The sequence below is a fragment of the Trachurus trachurus genome (assembly GCF_905171665.1).
Source record: "Trachurus trachurus genome assembly, chromosome: 8".
Classification (NCBI taxonomy): Eukaryota; Metazoa; Chordata; class Actinopteri; order Carangiformes; family Carangidae; genus Trachurus; species Trachurus trachurus.
In genome coordinates, this window is record NC_139905.1 from 28,002,297 (window position 1) to 28,018,781 (window position 16,485).

At 43.0% G+C, this 16,485-nt stretch overlaps 2 protein-coding genes across 2 annotated transcripts in view; one reads left to right on the forward strand and one right to left on the reverse strand.

The window, feature by feature from the left end:
* Nucleotides 1-447, forward strand: part of LOC310989744 (syntaxin-binding protein 4) — a gene marked incomplete at both ends in the record, with an annotated part of 88,904 nt that extends 88,457 nt beyond the window's left edge. Inside the window, one exon of the mRNA XM_083976890.1 lies at nucleotides 260-447. Within this exon, the coding sequence (XP_083833016.1) occupies nucleotides 260-447 (188 nt within the window). The remainder of the gene's footprint in view (nucleotides 1-259) is intronic.
* Nucleotides 448-2,831: 2,384 nt separating this feature from the next.
* rrn3 (RRN3 homolog, RNA polymerase I transcription factor) lies at nucleotides 2,832-15,338 on the reverse strand. Its single transcript, XM_083976388.1, has 17 exons — nucleotides 15,022-15,338; nucleotides 14,881-14,937; nucleotides 14,301-14,390; nucleotides 12,889-13,018; nucleotides 11,928-11,987; nucleotides 11,666-11,729; nucleotides 10,318-10,387; nucleotides 9,892-9,990; nucleotides 9,218-9,313; nucleotides 7,509-7,632; nucleotides 7,290-7,420; nucleotides 6,090-6,220; nucleotides 5,792-5,979; nucleotides 5,588-5,696; nucleotides 4,033-4,185; nucleotides 3,634-3,718; nucleotides 2,832-3,436 (listed from the first exon to the last, which is right to left on the reverse strand). The coding sequence occupies exons 1-17, from the start codon at nucleotides 15,115-15,117 to the stop codon at nucleotides 3,287-3,289; spliced, it is 1,833 nt and encodes a 610-aa protein (XP_083832514.1). The 5' UTR covers nucleotides 15,118-15,338; the 3' UTR covers nucleotides 2,832-3,286.
* Between the last annotated feature and the right edge of the window lie 1,147 nt (nucleotides 15,339-16,485).

Genomic DNA, 16,485 nt, shown 5'->3' on the forward strand with positions numbered 1-16,485 from the left:
GCAGCAGTGACCACGACGCTGGTTTCACTCAGTCAGAACCTTCTTTAGCAACAGAGTCTTCTGATTTATCCACCCTTTTCCCAACTTCACAAACGGAAGCCAGTTTTGCTCTTCCGATGGAATTGTATGTTTAGATTTCCACGGTCCAAAAGCCCAGGGTTAATAGATCTATGCGTTACATACAATTCCGGTGGTAGAGCAAAACCGTTTGTGAAGTCTGGAAAAGGTGGATTCATCTGTGCCTGTGCTCCTGTTCCAGAAACCACCAAATGCATTGTGTTGATTAAAGATGATGATCAGTGCTGTGTGTTTCTGACCTGCAGCAGCAGACAACGCGTCAGAGGCAGCGGCGCTCCCAGATGTCGGCCCTCCTCAGATGTGAGCAGCAGAGAGCCAGAGGGGACGGCGGGAGGCCAGGGCAACGCTGGAGAGGCCCCCGACCCATGACCGAGCAACACCACAGCCAGACGTGACGCCATCCGACACCACTTCAACCAAATCCAATAAACCGTCGGCTCACGGCCACTGATTGAACACAGCGCAGCCAACGTTTTGATGCCAAAGCTTCCTCACACACACACACATCAAATCAGTGTGTTGCGTCCCTGTGTGGGCTCCCAGCGGTGGGGTGTGTTGAACTCAGCCATGACCCATGGACTCACTCACATGTACAGAAGTCTCTATGACTAGTGCTCTGCCAAAATACGTCTGCTGGAATCCTCTCTGTGTTGGTCTGAGAGCAGGTGGTTGTTGGAGGATCTGCATGACCCAGTCCTCCACACACACACACACACATGTTGCTGTACACCTTGTTAATATTCCTGCCTGACTTCTTTTCTAACCACACACGTAGATTCGCTCCGTGGATTTGCATGTAAAGGACTTGTTTTGCTTGGAGAGGACAATCCTGAGCCGGTTCCGTCGTAATAACTGGCTGCCAGCCATCTGCCTCCTCACACTGTCACGGGTTTAGCTGTGCCACAGAGCCAGAACCAGCTGTTAGGAAGACAACAACAGTCCCTCTCCCATCATGCTCTCTTCTCCTTGTGCCCTTACTCATTATTAAAGGCAAAGAATGGCGTTTTGCGAAAGCTACTGGACTCGAGCAGCTTCATGTCACTGCATGGTTCATGTTGACGAGTGGCTTTACTGTGGCTGTAGCTCCAGCTGTGTAACTTGTGTTTGTTAGTCACAGAGTCTAGACAGACATCAGTCGTAGGCTGCACTGGTTTTATTTCTACAGACAGATGCAAACGCTTTCAAAGACTCGTCCTGTAGTTCGACCAGACTGCATCTTTGGTGTGGCCTCATGTTATTTCTGTTACTGTTTTATATTAAAGGAATAACTGACTGGACCGGCTCCTTGTTTATTTCCAACATGGTATTTCTCTGTATTTCACAGGAGCAGAGGGAATGACAGGTTTAAAGAACCATGGATGTTACAGGGATTCAATATAAAGACTGTAAAAAGAAAGTGGTTAGCTCTCCATGACCATTTACTTGAGCCTAGCTTAAAAGTAATGAACCTACACCTACAGTGTATGACTATAGGGATTATGGCAGTAGGCGAATTTGCCAAAATGTTGAACTATCCCTTTAATTATCTGTGCATGTTGTTTTGAGATTGAAATAATAATGTAACACTACAACACATGAAGCAAATACTTGGAACTACTTGCGCTTTTGAAATCACTCCGCCCAGCAGCCGTGTCTGGAATGTAGTTCCGGATACGCATTTTCCTCTAAAACAACTCTTGTCACATAACGTTCCATTATTATCTCATATGTGGTGAATGTGCCGGTCACAACTTGTCCACCAGAGCGTTGTGGAGTTGTTGGGTTGTGTATTTGATGAGTTTGATGAGCTACAGGGGACCTGTACCATTCACCTCCATTGTGTTCACTGAGCAGCTCACGTCTCTGTCCCACTGATCTAAAAAACAACATGCACCGAGAACTAAAGGTGATGACCTACTGCTATGACTATAGGGATTATGGTGATAGGCGAATTTGGCAAAAATGTTATGTTGTGTATGTATGTTATGTAATTAAAGGAATAGTTCCCTTTAATAGAAAAAGGTCCAGTCATTGGACAAGTCACCTGTCCTGTCCTGTGTATGGCTGTCACAATCATGAAATGTAGTTGTTGATTAATTGCCATTAACTATGTAATTGTCTTTTTCTAATCATTTTATGCCACTAATATAAGATAAGACGTAACATAGTTTATTAATACACACAAGAAGAGCTATTTATTGGCTTTGCAACTAAATCCATGATGCTAATGAGAGGATGATAGAGGATGTTGTCATGATGCTGTGTAAAGCCCTTTAAGACAAACTGTAAAAATGGGCTATACAAATAAACTTACCTTGCCTAATGTCAATAGATGCTCATGGAAATGCAGTCCAGATAAACCGTCTGTGGCTCCACTCGTGACATTAAAGAAGAGGCCGCAACGTGATGATGTCATTAAAAGAGGACCAGTCAAACCTCAAATGGTGGAAAACGACGAGGAAAGAGCGATCAAATCTGACATCTGTTAGTTTCATACAGACTAATGGAAACCTTTTTAACCATTAAGCAAAATGATCGTCAGCTCGAATGATCTTGATCAGGCCTTGGTGTACCCTGTGTTGACTAGAATTTGTTCCAACCCCCCACACACATACATGGTGTTCCGCTGAGAACAACCCAACAGAAGGTATTTTATTGTAGCAGAGCCACAGTGAAGGATGTGACTACATCCCACACTCACAGAGATCTGGTCAACAGACGTAAATAGATGAACACAAGAACAACTGTACAGTAACAGTAACATCGCACAGGACATTTATTCAAGTCTATGCGAGACCAACAACATTGCTGTCCTCATTGTCCTCTGTCCTCGTCCTGTACAAAAATATTCAGCTGAAGTTGAACTTTCAGCTGTTTTAGAAAACTATCCTGTAATATTAAGATCAGATTTCCTGACTACATTTCCCATCACCACCTCCTACTCTCTTCTCATCTCTTTTATATATTAAACACCTTTCAGATGCATGAACTTTCCACAGTAGAAAACAAAAACAGACACAGTTGAGTCCTGTGTCACTTTAACATATTGGATATCTGTGTGTGTAGAGTTCATAGTTATTTCAAACAGTTTGTCTCTTGTTAGTGAAGTCATGATGTGGTGGTCTGCTCCTCTGTCTCCATGTCAAGTCTTTGTCTGAGTTTATAAGTTAAACATGAAGTGTGTGATGAGCTGGAGGCAGAGCAGCTTCCTGTCCAGCATGATGAGGGACTAGAGCGCTCTCTGGAAGCCGAAGGGCGGCGAACCGATGCTGCACGGGCTGTGGAGGGTGGATTCATAGGAGCTGGGAGTCATTCCCACAATGCCGTCTGTTTTGGGCGTCTCTTCAGTCAGGAAGTCGTCCTCGTCCTCCTTCGCGCCCTGACGGACACAGAGTGGACAACCTCAGCCAACAGTCAACAGGAAGGACACAACACACCCTACACCAGGCTCCTTTACTTTACACACATATACTACCTGTACCTGTCACTCACTTAGTCGCTTAAAGGTACAGTGCAGCACTTTCACACAGGTGAGACAATGATTCCTGTGGTGACCTGCTGGAGTTCTCCTCTCACCTGTTTGCCTGTCTTTGCAGGAAGTGTCTCCACGTCCGACAGCTCCTCCCACACCTGGTAGAGTGGCTCGATCAGCTGACCGGACCTGTGTGGACACATTTAACATGAGGAGTCAGGACTCACACCATAATAGTAATTCTCTATATGTGTAGGCGATGTTGCGTGGGGTTCGAACCCTGGTCTCCCACACGGTGCTATACAAATAAAGTTTATTATAAGTGGTCAAAATATAAGGATAGGTCATTTCAGACAGTCAATATTTATTAATGTGTTTTCTTTATTTAAGCAAGTACTGAAGTATGGAATATAAATCTGAGTGTCAAAGGATGGCCATTAGATTTTCCTCTGTGTTTTGTTTATTCAGGGAGTTTTCCTGTATAAATGTATGTTGTTACGGACCTGTTGAGCAGGTAGGGGTCGAAGGGGAAGAAGCTGTCCAGAGGGTTGGTGTTGGTGCTCACGCCGTCTCCTCCTGCAGAGCTGCGCACCACCGGCAGCACGTGGCGGTTGTTCCTCTCTATGATGGTGTAGCAGAACACCACCTGGTACTTCCTGCAACACACACACACACACACACACACCTGCTGCTGAGGATGTCTGTGGGGGGGGGGGGGGGGGGGTGATGACTCAGATCCACCTCTGCCTGCCTCTGTCACTGCTGCTCTACGTCCAACAGCTCAGAGTGTGTGTTGTGATGTTTGCAGACTTACAGGGTGACACACTCTGAGACACAGTTCTGAGGTGGAGGCACAACAACCAGTATGGAGGTTTAAAGGTACATTGTGTAGGAATTACTCCCATCTAGCGTTGCGGTATTTTTCATGCTGCATTCACGTGAAATTGGGCAGACGGACGGCAGCCGCCGCACATAACCGCATAAACAATCCGGAGACACCGTGTGTGAGGAGGAATGGAGCGTTACACTGATGCTGCATTCACGTGCCGGCGGGCAGACGACCGTCGGTAACAAACCAGATGTCATTTTAGTCACAGAGAAAGTCGGTAAAACGTGGGTCAGGTAAACAATACCACATCGCCATGACAACATATTGTCACGTGTATTGTTTTGCCTCGTGCTGACGGACCACTTGTTTACATAGAGGCTTGTTTATGCCGTTATGTGCAGCGGCTGTCGTCCGTCTGCCGTCTGCCCAATTCCATGTGAATGCAGCATGAAAAATACCATTGAGTTGCTTGCGATATACAACCGCAACGCTAGATGGGAGTAATTCCTACACAATGTACCTTGAAGGTGAATACACGCAGAAGAAAATCGTTTTCCAATCACATTATCTGAGTGTCTTAGTCGGATACGGAGAACTCTGATATTAGTCGGATTAATGCGTTTACATGAACTTCAGTCGTCCAGTTATTCAAACCTTTATTTATTCTCGAAAGGACATTGAGGTTTTACCCTCATTTGCAATGTCGTAGAGATCACAGCAACATTCAAAGCAAAACACAATGCACAGCATAGGATAAAACACAGTTACAAAAGTTAAATACAGCTGATTCATTACAAAATTTAAAAACAGTTACAGACTGTGGTAAAGAGGTTTGAGATGATATTTTCATAATGTTGATAGGATGGAGGGGCATCAATTTTAAGTGTGAGTTGAAGGTCGTTCCAGGAGGAACTTTCATAGCAAAATGCAGATTTACCAAGTTCAGTTTGTACCCGGGGGACTTTAAAAGTAAGCCAGTCATTGGAGCGAGTTGAATATGAACCTTGATTTAAATCTAACAGTGTTGTAATGTATGGTGGGAGTTTTTCAGTAATGGCTTTAAAGATGAAGAGATGCCAGTGATTGTTGCGTCTTTCTGACATGGAAGACCATAGTCGGATTAAGGCCAGAATTCAGTTTTCTCAACTATAATGTAAATGTACAGACTGAGACATTTGACCTTCACTTTGAGCAGTGTCAGGTGTGTGTGTGTGTGTGTGTGTGTGTACCTGGTGATGGCAGCAAACATGTTGGTGACAGACGGCAGGCAGACTTTGAGAGGGTTCAGTTGACTCATCACGATCCGCTCCAGGTTCAGGCCCTGCAGGTACTCCAGACCTGAAACACACACACACACAGAGAAGAGTGTTTTGGTGTTTTTCATGTGGGGTTGTGGGCAGTGAGTGGAATGGGAGGTGGTTGAGGATCCAGACCTTTCTTCATGTTGCCCCCCAGCATGGCCCGGTGCCTGAAGATGAGTGTGTAGAAGACGGCCTGGCAGGCCGAGTAGAAGGGCCCGTGCAGGCTGATGTCACAGCAGGCCTGTCTGCCGCTGCTGTCCTGGCTGTCCATGTAGCCGTGGACCCAGGAGACCAGCAGGTCCAGACACGCGCGCACCGTGCTGTTGGGTCGGAGGGAGAAGGAGAGGATGGGGGGGGGGGGGGGTTAGAACAGCTGATGGAGGTGTGTTGCAGCTGCCTGTGTGTAGAGACTACAGGTGGACTGACTCACAGCACGGGGATGAACTTGGCTCGGGCCAGGAAGCTTCCCAGGTAGCCGGCGGCCGTCTGGCGGAGGACGGCGGGCTGAGAGGGGCTCTGCAGGATCTTCCACAGGTGGTCCAGGAAGGCCTCGGCCAGGGCCTGAACACACAACAGAAGACACACACACCATTAGAGTTTCATCTGAGGGGGGGGGGCAGCATTCATCTGGATTTGTGGTTGTGTGTGTCTGTCTCCACCTGTTGACTGGACTTCATACGTTCACCTGTTATACAGTGGGGGAAAGAAGTATTTGATCCCCAGGGCCCAGTTGTTCAAAAGTAATCTGATGGGATTTTGGATAATGGATTAGATCAAATCTTGAAAATGGGTTGTTTCAAAACCAAAAACGGATTCTCAGATCGGATTAGATCATGTAATCCAATCTTGGTTTTCATCTGGATCAAACCCTCACCTTGTGTTGTTCAAAACCTTTTAGTAGGATCGGGATAACTTTGATCCAAAAAAACAGGATTATTCTGATCCCAGCAGTCGGGTGAATTCAGGGAGGATTTCAGGAACAAATTGTGATTTAAATTATATTCAAACTGGTCAAATAAACAATATTTATAATGTAGAAGCCGAAAAATACATTTATCGATTTACATGTTGCACCTCATTTTTAAACCATAACAGTGATTAGTAAATAAAATTAACTTTTGAATATTCTACAACTGAAAAACTTTTCCCCAACTACTTTTCCCCAAACTGAAATGAAATTTGAAGTTTGAATTTTAAAATTTGAAGTTTGAATTTTAAAATTTGAAGTTTGAATTTGAAACACTTTCACTAATGTACTGTATATTTGCCTTTTAAAATTTATTTTAACAGCACAACCAGATGGGGGGTCTGACCCTATGCTGCTGTTCTACCTGTTGTTTACAGACCAATTCAGTTTGTTGATGGGGGTGATTACTGATTACTGAAAAACATACTTTTGAACAAAATAATCGATTTTCGTGAATAGATAACGGGAGAAGTTACACAATGTCCCTTTAAAATTGTATAAAATGTGTGAAGATATGAGAAAATGGTGAGTTGTTGTGGAATTGTGTCTAAGCAAATGAGAAAAACTGTAATATGAAAACAGAGGCTGTTGTGACCCTGAACACACACACACACACACACACACACAACTACTAAGTGATCCTGTCTGCGACAGCTTACTGACCAGTCTGAAGCTGCACAGGTAGAACAGTGTGTACTGGACGTGGCAGGACGCGTGCGTTGGCAGAATGAGTTTGTCAAACACGCTCAACAGATCTCTGTACAGTTCCTTGGTCCTGTCCACGTGCAGGGAGCCTGGAGACACAAAGCAGCGAAGGTCACAGCTCAGCTCACAGACAGACACACAAACACGGCGGACAGATGTGCAGCCGGTGTGCCGTACCTGTGTCGTGGCAGATGTCCTTGATGTAAGACATCATCACAGACATGAGGACGTCCAGCTTCTCAGCCTCTGGATGAGCCATGGCAGACGTCCTGGAGGACTCGTCTGCTGCCTCGTCCTCGTCCTGACACAATACACAGTCACACAAACACAGCAGCCTCTTCACATCATGTTCACACTGACTCACTTCTTCTACTCTGATACATTCACATTATTCTCTCTCTTTGTGGATTTCATTTGTTTTGAACACTGTATTTTACTACTGACATACAACAACCGTCATCAGATAGAAATGATGATTGACAACAGTCCAGTCATTTTATGAAAAAAGGTTGAACAGACTGCAACAGAAGCAAACTCAACTGATTTTGTATCCTCAGCATGTCCTGAGTGAGGGAAAAAAAGCCCCGAAGAATCCCATTAGGGGAAAGTTAAAAAAAAAAAAAAAACATAGTCCATTCATACGCCTTATTTTTCTCTCGTGAATAGGATAACATTTTTAACCTTTAGATATCATCATGAAAATTACAGTACCCGGTTGATACTTACATTAAGACTAACAAAAAATGTATTACAAGTTTTTTTTTAATTGTTTGTTAACATGAGCAACTTTGCATATATTTGCATAAATCACACCGTTTTGACAGCACGGGTATATATAAAGGTGCTGTGGTGGTACCAGCATGAAAATTGGGATGAGTTGACTCCATCAGTCACTCGACAAGAACCCACTTGAAATTTGAAGATGGCTGCAATTTTTCAAGATGACCGCCACCTTAGTGGAGCAGGTATGGCATGGGCTATATTTTGGTCTTTTTTGAAACTTTCCCCTAATGGGATTCTTCTGGGCTTTTTTTCCCTCACTCAGGACATGTTGAGGATACAAAATCAGTTGAGTTTGCTTCTGTTGCAATTTGTTCAAGGTTGACCCCCATTTTGGCTTAAAATTACTGGACTACAATGTTTCATGTCTTTTTTTTCCTTCCATATTTTCAATTTAGCTTCAAAAACTTGTGGTAGAACAAGTCTTTTACCTGCAAATGTAAAAGATACATTGATATTTTCTCCACAAACATTTGTTCTAGTTGCTCAATAGGGTGTCTCACATTGTAATACTTGTATTGGTTTCCTTATAGCAAGTAAGTGGTTCTTTTCATACCTTGACGTGGTGAAGAAGACGGAAGAACACCGTCAAAACATGTCAAGGGATGAAAACAATCACTTGTCTGCTGTCAGAAAAACATATATATTATAATAATATTCATTCATGTATGTATTTTTCCTTTCTTTCCTATATGTACTGTATAATCACTTACTTTTCTACTTATTTTTCGTTATCATTTAATTATTCCCTATTTTCTTGTCTTTACTTGTAACAAATTTGGTTTCTGTATAATGTTCTTCTTGGGTGAGGTTTTATATATATATATATATATATATATATATACCGTATATATATATATATATATATAGTGTATATATATATATATATATATATATATATATATATATATATATATATACACATATAAATAAAAGCCCTTTTGGGTTTCATACCTCCCCTTTGCACATCCCAATCATAATGATTATTCATACTATTTCAAATTATATGTTCTTGCAAAATAAAAAAAAACAAAAAAACAAACGGTTTCATTAATCTGTGATAAACTTAAACATAACTATTGTTGACTGCTGTGTCAGTTGGTTACCATGTGGAAGAGCCCCTCCTCACTCTGCTCCTCTGGCTTCCGGCTCTGCTCCATCTTCTCCTCAGCCTCCTCGATGTCCGCCCGGGACGCACTCACCTGAGACACACAACTCAACACATTACAACCCTGGACTGACCACCAACCTGGCAAATCCACTCACCTGATTCTTCAAACATCTTGCAGTAGAAAATAATGAAGGCACAGTAATGAATTTGCATTGTCCATTAAAGGAGAAGTGCCGTTTTTTTTTACAACCTGGACCTTATTTCTGACATAGAATCTGGTGGTTTACTCACCTAGAGAACATTGGTGTCATTAGGATCCTTCAGACAATATTTAGATCTATTCCTGAGCCGTGTATATTCATATAGTGGGAGTGATCAGGGATGTTGCTGAAATGAACCAGTTTCACGGCAGATAATGTGTTATTTAGAGGCATTCCAGTGCCCTGGTCACTCCCACTATATGGATATACACAGCTCTGGAATGGATCTAAATATCGTCGGAAGGACTCCTAATGACACTAAGTTATATGGGTGAGTAAATCGCCAGATTTTATGGCGAGATAAGGTCCAGGTTATAAAAAAACGGCACTTCTCCTTTAACAAATTCGTTCACAGTTAAATATCAAACGGAGACTTCCCCTCTCCTGCTGTGTCGTTTTCAACACTCACATCCAGTTTGAGCATCTTCCCCATGATCAGCTCCAGGACGTCCCGTCTGATGGATGGGATGTACACCGTCACCCTCAGGAGGTTGTGAACGTAGCACTCCTGTAGAGAGCAACAAGCTGTCAATCACCACAACACCACAGTTCTCATTAGTCTGTAACACAGTGAGTGAGTTCAGACAGAAAACAATCCCCATGTATAACGGCACCATCAAGTGGGAGTGGCCATTCTACCACTTCCACGGCCTGATCAGTGTGATATTGATTTTAGATTATTGGATATGAATAGATTATTGCCAACATGAGATGACTATCAGACTCCCCTCCACCTCTTTGCTCTCCACAGGCTAACAAATCTGCTTTTCCTTCTGTGGCCATGTTTGACAGTGGTCATGTGACCGGACCTGCTGCATGGTCTGTGCTCTCTTACCAGGGTTCTGGAGGATTTCTGGATGAAGGGGAAGTTCTCCTGCAAAATGGGCATCAGGAAGCGGCTTGTGCTGGAAGGAGGAAGCAGATGTGAGCAGCTCAAAACACAAACATTAAAGCAGCATGTGAAGATCTGAAGAAGATCATAGGAGGAGGTTTGGACTATGTAAGGACAAGAGCCAGAGGTGGGATCATCACTGGAATGACTGGCTGCTGGATGTCCTGAACAATCATAAGTTCAATGTGAAGGGAACTGGTCAGAAAACCTCATTGAGGAGTTTAATGTAGAACTACAGCAGGTTCTTTCTGGTCTGGATCACAGTCTAGATGAAATCTAGACCTTCACAAACACATGATCCTCCCATATGTCAACATGATGATCACTCACATGGATGATGCAACTAAAGGTAAATAAACTCTTCTGATAGAAAATCATGATGAATTTCATTTTATGTTCACACATGATCAGAAAATGCGATGTAATGATGATGTTTTACCACATCCATCAGCAGCAGCCCCCTGCCCCTGCCCCTGCCCCCTCACATGTCAAACAAAAGGAACTGATCAGAGTCCCCAAGAGTCTCAAACAGCTCTGTCCCTAAAGGAGGGACTACATTAAGGTCTAGGCTTAAGACCTTCCTTTATGACAGAGCTTTTAGTTAGGGCTGGTTCAGGTAGCTCCGAGTCCTTTTTTATAGCTACGCTGCTATAGGCTTAGACTGCTGGGGGACACATCTGGTTACATGGAGCCCTCTCCTCTCTTCTCTTCTCTTCTCTTCTCTTCTCTTCTCTTCTCTTCTCTTCTCTTCTCTTCTCTTCTCTTCTCTTCTCTTCTCTTCTCAGCACATTTTGAACTGTCATTATCTTTATCTGTTGCACTTTGTAGTTTGGCCTTAAACTGGCCTGCCCTCCCTTCCCATGAACCAGTCTGTCATCCAGTCCTCCCTTTAAGCTGGCCTGCTCTCCCTGCCTTTCCTCCCACCAGAAGTTTCCTCCATCAGCTCTTGTTAACATGTCTATGTTTTCCATATTCTGTGTTATAAACTGTTTTCTTGTCTGTAACAACATCTATTGCACGTCTGTCCGTCCTGGGTGAGGGATCCCTCCTCTGTTTCTCACCCTGAGGTTTCTCCAATTTCTCCCTGTTAAAAGGGTTTTCTATGGAGTTTTTCCTCAGTGGATGTGAGGGTCTAAGGACAGAGAATGTTGTTATGATGCCATGTAAAGCCCTTTGAGACAAACTGTTTGTAAAAACGGGCTATACAAATAAAATTGCCTTGCCTTGCCTAAAACCTCCTCTTATGATCTCACAGAGATAAAGTGGCAGAGCTCCTCATCAGGTGACTTACGATGGGACGTATCTGGTGATGAGCTGCAGCGCCTGGTGGCTCTGGTTGAAGGTCCTGGGGAGGTCTGAACAAACAGAGGGAACGCTTCAGTTCAGGATGAAAGCTGCGCTGCTTCACATTCACACCGCACACGTCCTGCTGCTCTTTCCTCTTTCTCTTTCCATAAACTTGATAAACAGAGCCATGATCACACGTGTCTGACGTGTAAAACAACCACATGGTAGAAGCCACCTGCATCAGAAATAACAAAGACAGCACTTACTGTCATCTTCGTCGTCTGAGTCAGAGATATCCACCCCTCCTTCACAGATGGTCACTCTCTCTGAAAACACACACAGTGTACAACATGAGGTGACCGTTCGTCTTTTACCTTTCAGTGGTAACACACACAAAACATGCACAAGGCTGTCAGAATCAGACATTTTAGGTTACCATTAATTGTACAAATAGTTGAAATTAACGATGTTATTGTCTTTTTCTGATCATATTATGTCACTATTATGGTATAAGCCTGAACATAGTTAAATATACACATACACCTTATAAAGAAGAAGAGCAAACTGGAACATATAGATATATATATTTAAAAAACTGCATTTCTGTTTATCTTTAGACTTTGCAACTAAATCTATGTATGTGTGACCGATGTTGTCTGACCTGCCCTAAGCGGGTTTAGAACCCGGGTCTCCCGCACCATGGGCGACAAATGCTAACCGTTTCACCAAGAGGTCAATGACCACTTGGCAAGTGGGTCAGCACGTCTTTTATGGGTGAGTGAGTTTAACTTCAGAACCACTAACCGCCACACACTGTCACTTCTCCTTACTGGTACCTCGTGACTGTGACTATAACCGCGGACCTCCGTTACATGTGTTCATCAAAATGCAGCTGTTGAATATAAGAAATGAAGCTACAGATGAACAGCTTGTGGCACTAATTCTCCACTCGTGTCATTAAACCATGAGGATGCAACATGATGTCATTAAGTCAAAACTAAAACAGTGGAGGAGGAAATAGTGATGAAATCTGACACTTCTGTTAGTTTCATCCAGCTGTTTTTATAAATTTGAATGGAAACCATTATGATGACCGCAGTCAGCTCAAATGATTGTGATCAGGCGATTATGTAAATAATTGTGAAAAGCCGAAACTTTCACTGATCACAATGCAGCTCTAATATTGACTCAGCTCACAGCTCTGACATCACTGTGAGGGAAACGTACTGGGAGTGAAGTGGGACACCACCATCCTGAGGCAGGAGCACAGGTAGACCGTCTGCGCTGACACCAGGTTACTGAGGAAGGCCATGTACTCGTCCACCACCGCCTGGCTCCGCCCCGCCCATGGAAGCCTCTACAACAGAGTATTATGGGAAATGGTCAATGGACTCACATCGCACTTTTCTAGTCTCTAGGACAGTGTTTTTCAACCTTGGGGTCAGGACCCCACGTGGGGTCGCCTGGAATTCAAATGGGGTCGCCTGAAATGTCTAGTAACTGATAAAAAAAATTACTGATAAAAATATTTTTTTTAATTAATTTTGATTATTTTTAAAAGTATAATTAAAAACACCACACACAATCTTTAACAACTGTATTCTATACTTTCACTTTCTCGAATATAAATAGAGTTCAAATAAAACGCAGCATATAAAAATATCTGAGCTGACGCATCTTGATTGACAGCCGCCAGAGATTTGTGATGTCAAAACGGGGTCACGAGCCAAAAAAGGTTGGGAACCACTGCTCTAGGACCACTCAGCGCTTTACACTGTTTGTCTTTGGACTTTGGTGTTTAAAAAGTAAATGTGGCGACTTTTCAATAATTGCCTGTCGATCAAATTCTATTCAATTCAAAAGACTTTATTTATCCCCAGGGGGGCGATTAAAAGCACATAGGCAGCAGCATCAATATCAAGAGGTGTACTAATTACAAAAAGTACAATAAATGATATAAAACTATGCAGAAAAAATAATACAAACTAGATGATGATGATCAGTGTAACCATAGGATATATCCTTATGTTCAAAATGTGCAATTTTAATGAATAAAAACACTTAGGTTATGATACAGAAAATTGAATTCTTTTTATGCGAGTAAGAATATTTTGGATCCAGTCTATCAGGATCTTGTAGAAAGCGTGCTGTGTTACAATAATATGTACATGGTGTGGTCACCTGGGGGTTAAAAACAGAGCCAAACTGGCAAAAATTATAAAAATGGCCAGTAAAATCATAGGGAGGGAGGAGAAACAGCTGGGATGTAGGCTAGTTATGACGTTAGAGTTGAACGGAAAGCACACAGGATTTTGGCTGATCCCAGTCACCTCCCGGCCAATGAATTTCAAAAACTCTCCTCAGGAAGGCGCTATAGAGCTGCCAAAACAATGAAAAATATTCATAAGGAGTCATTCATACCGAATGCAATCACAATATTAAATTCATGAACACATTCAAGGACATTTCAGAGCTATGTACAACACCTCTCTCTCTTTGTGTATTGAATGTTATTTATTCAATGTGTGTTATCATGTGGTTTTATGTGGTGAAGCCAAAGACAAATTTCCACATTGTGGACAATCAAGAAAGATTAATATGACTTAGCCCCCACCCTCCAATCACTGCCCCCCACTCACCAGGATAGCGTAGATGAGTTGCTCATGATCTTTAGTCAGCTGGGTGATACAACCCCGAAATTCTTGCAGCCAGTTGATGATCTGAGCATCCTGTCAGAGGAGAAACAGCAGCAGCTCCTGTTACTTCACTGTTCCAACAACAGACAGTCTCTCAAACACAATGGAAGAGTTTTCTTTTTCATCTAAAACAAGGATTTGATCCAACTTTTGAGTCACTGGAACTGGTGAATGTCTGTATTATCAAGGGTTTGCAATGGTCTTTCCATAGGAAATGTGTTGTAGATCTAGGAGACTGACTTTTCAAATAATAAAACAATTTTCCTGCTCGGATGGTATATATACCCACCAGTGCAAGAAATAATAACAGAAAAATAATTATAAAAGTGGATGTTGTTATTGTTGTGGGTCTATGGCCTGTTTTAAAAGTTCTTTCTAAATCAGTTTATTTCATTTGACACTTGCACACTGTTTTCCATGACTTCAGTAAACCAGTCGCCTGTGTTGATGTCATGCTTGACTAGTTGCTGGTGGTTGAATAAATCAGGGTCTCCTCACACGTGACGTCAGAGCTCTACTCTACCTTGATGTCGGGGTCCGCCAGCTGGTGCTTCAGCAGCTCGTAGTCGCTGTAGTCTCCCTAGACAAGACAAGAGAAACACAGTTACACGGTGACCGAGCGGCACCTGAACTCACCACACCGCCTGACGTCAGCAGCACTCACCTGTTTGTGCTTCATTAACATGTCCGCCACACTGCTGCCGAACCGGACCGTCTTGACGGGGGGGCTGTTCATGAAGTCCCGGCCGTCTATCTCCATGTCGACCACCGCCTCTGCTAACTGCTAACTGCTAACTGTTTGTCCCGCCAAAGGAAAAGACGGACAGCTCACATTATTCTGTCTCTGTCCTCACAGCTCGACGTCCGCGTGATTATAGGGTTTATTATATGCTGCTTTGGCAGTAAATTAATATCCTGCGTAGTAAACAACTGAGCACATGGGAAGTTTCTTCTCTAGAGGAGGAAATGTGTATTTACGGAAGTGACGTCAGAACACCGGTGTTATAGTCAAAATGTTCCCAGCTGCTCCACTTCCGGAATGATGAGTTCCGCTTGGCTTTCCTTACCTTACACTTTGTAGCGTTGACTCTTGAGTTCGAAACACAGAACAAAACATTTCTGTTTGAAGTTATACTTGTAGTTTCACCGGACACCAGCTTTAATGTTACTAGTGAACATGTAGAAAAGAGGAAATCCTAGTGTAATCTGAAGTGTGTGTCTGTCTCCTGCTAATCTAATACATCCATGGTCTCCTGTCTGGTCTTCTATGTCCTCTTTGTCCTACACCTCTTCCTTCTTTCCCTCCTGTCTCACTCCTTCCATGTTTCAAAGTTCTCACTGAAATCCATGGTGTTTAGTGTTCACAGTGTTCCTAAAAGAAGTCATATGTTTTTATGTCCTGCTTTTACATACCATGACCTTATGAATTATCAACCAGCAGGTCCGTGAACAGAGGGTTTTATAATAATCTATTTCTAAATGGAATTTGGTTCAGATGCTCTGCAGCTGATTTCCTGAGCAGAGTGTGTGAATCAGGATGCTGCCTGTTGCTTCAGTCTCCTATTCATAAGCTGTCTTTCAAATGCATTCTTTGTGTAGGCTATTATATTCATCCTAGTATAAAATCTGAAATCTAGATCAGTGATCAAATAGACCAGTGCAGAGACAAAAAGACAAACTGATTCTGAATGTAATTATGTAATCAACTTTGTAGTGACTGAACAGACTTGTTTGAACTGTAGCCTACCTACTGGTAGAATTGATAATGGAAGCACAGGTACAGTTGGAGGAAAAAGAGGAATAATAAAGTGAAGCTGGTTCCAAAGGTTGGACACGAGGCTTGTTATCACCATGGGTGGGAACAGGGAGGCCTGTGGACAACTACACCTGTTTTTCCACAGCGGTCACTGGCTCTTGTTGTTCATGTCACATAGGCTACTGGTGTTTCCTCTTGAATCAAGTAACTGAATGACATAGTAATATGATGAGATAAACCATGGCCATAGTGAGTCTAGTAAGGTAGGGGTCCGAGCATAAACCAGAGTGGAGCTGGTGGCCTGAACCAAACACATTCATACATTTACAGCTGTTATCACAGCTACCTGATGGGTGTGTCTGACTATGAACT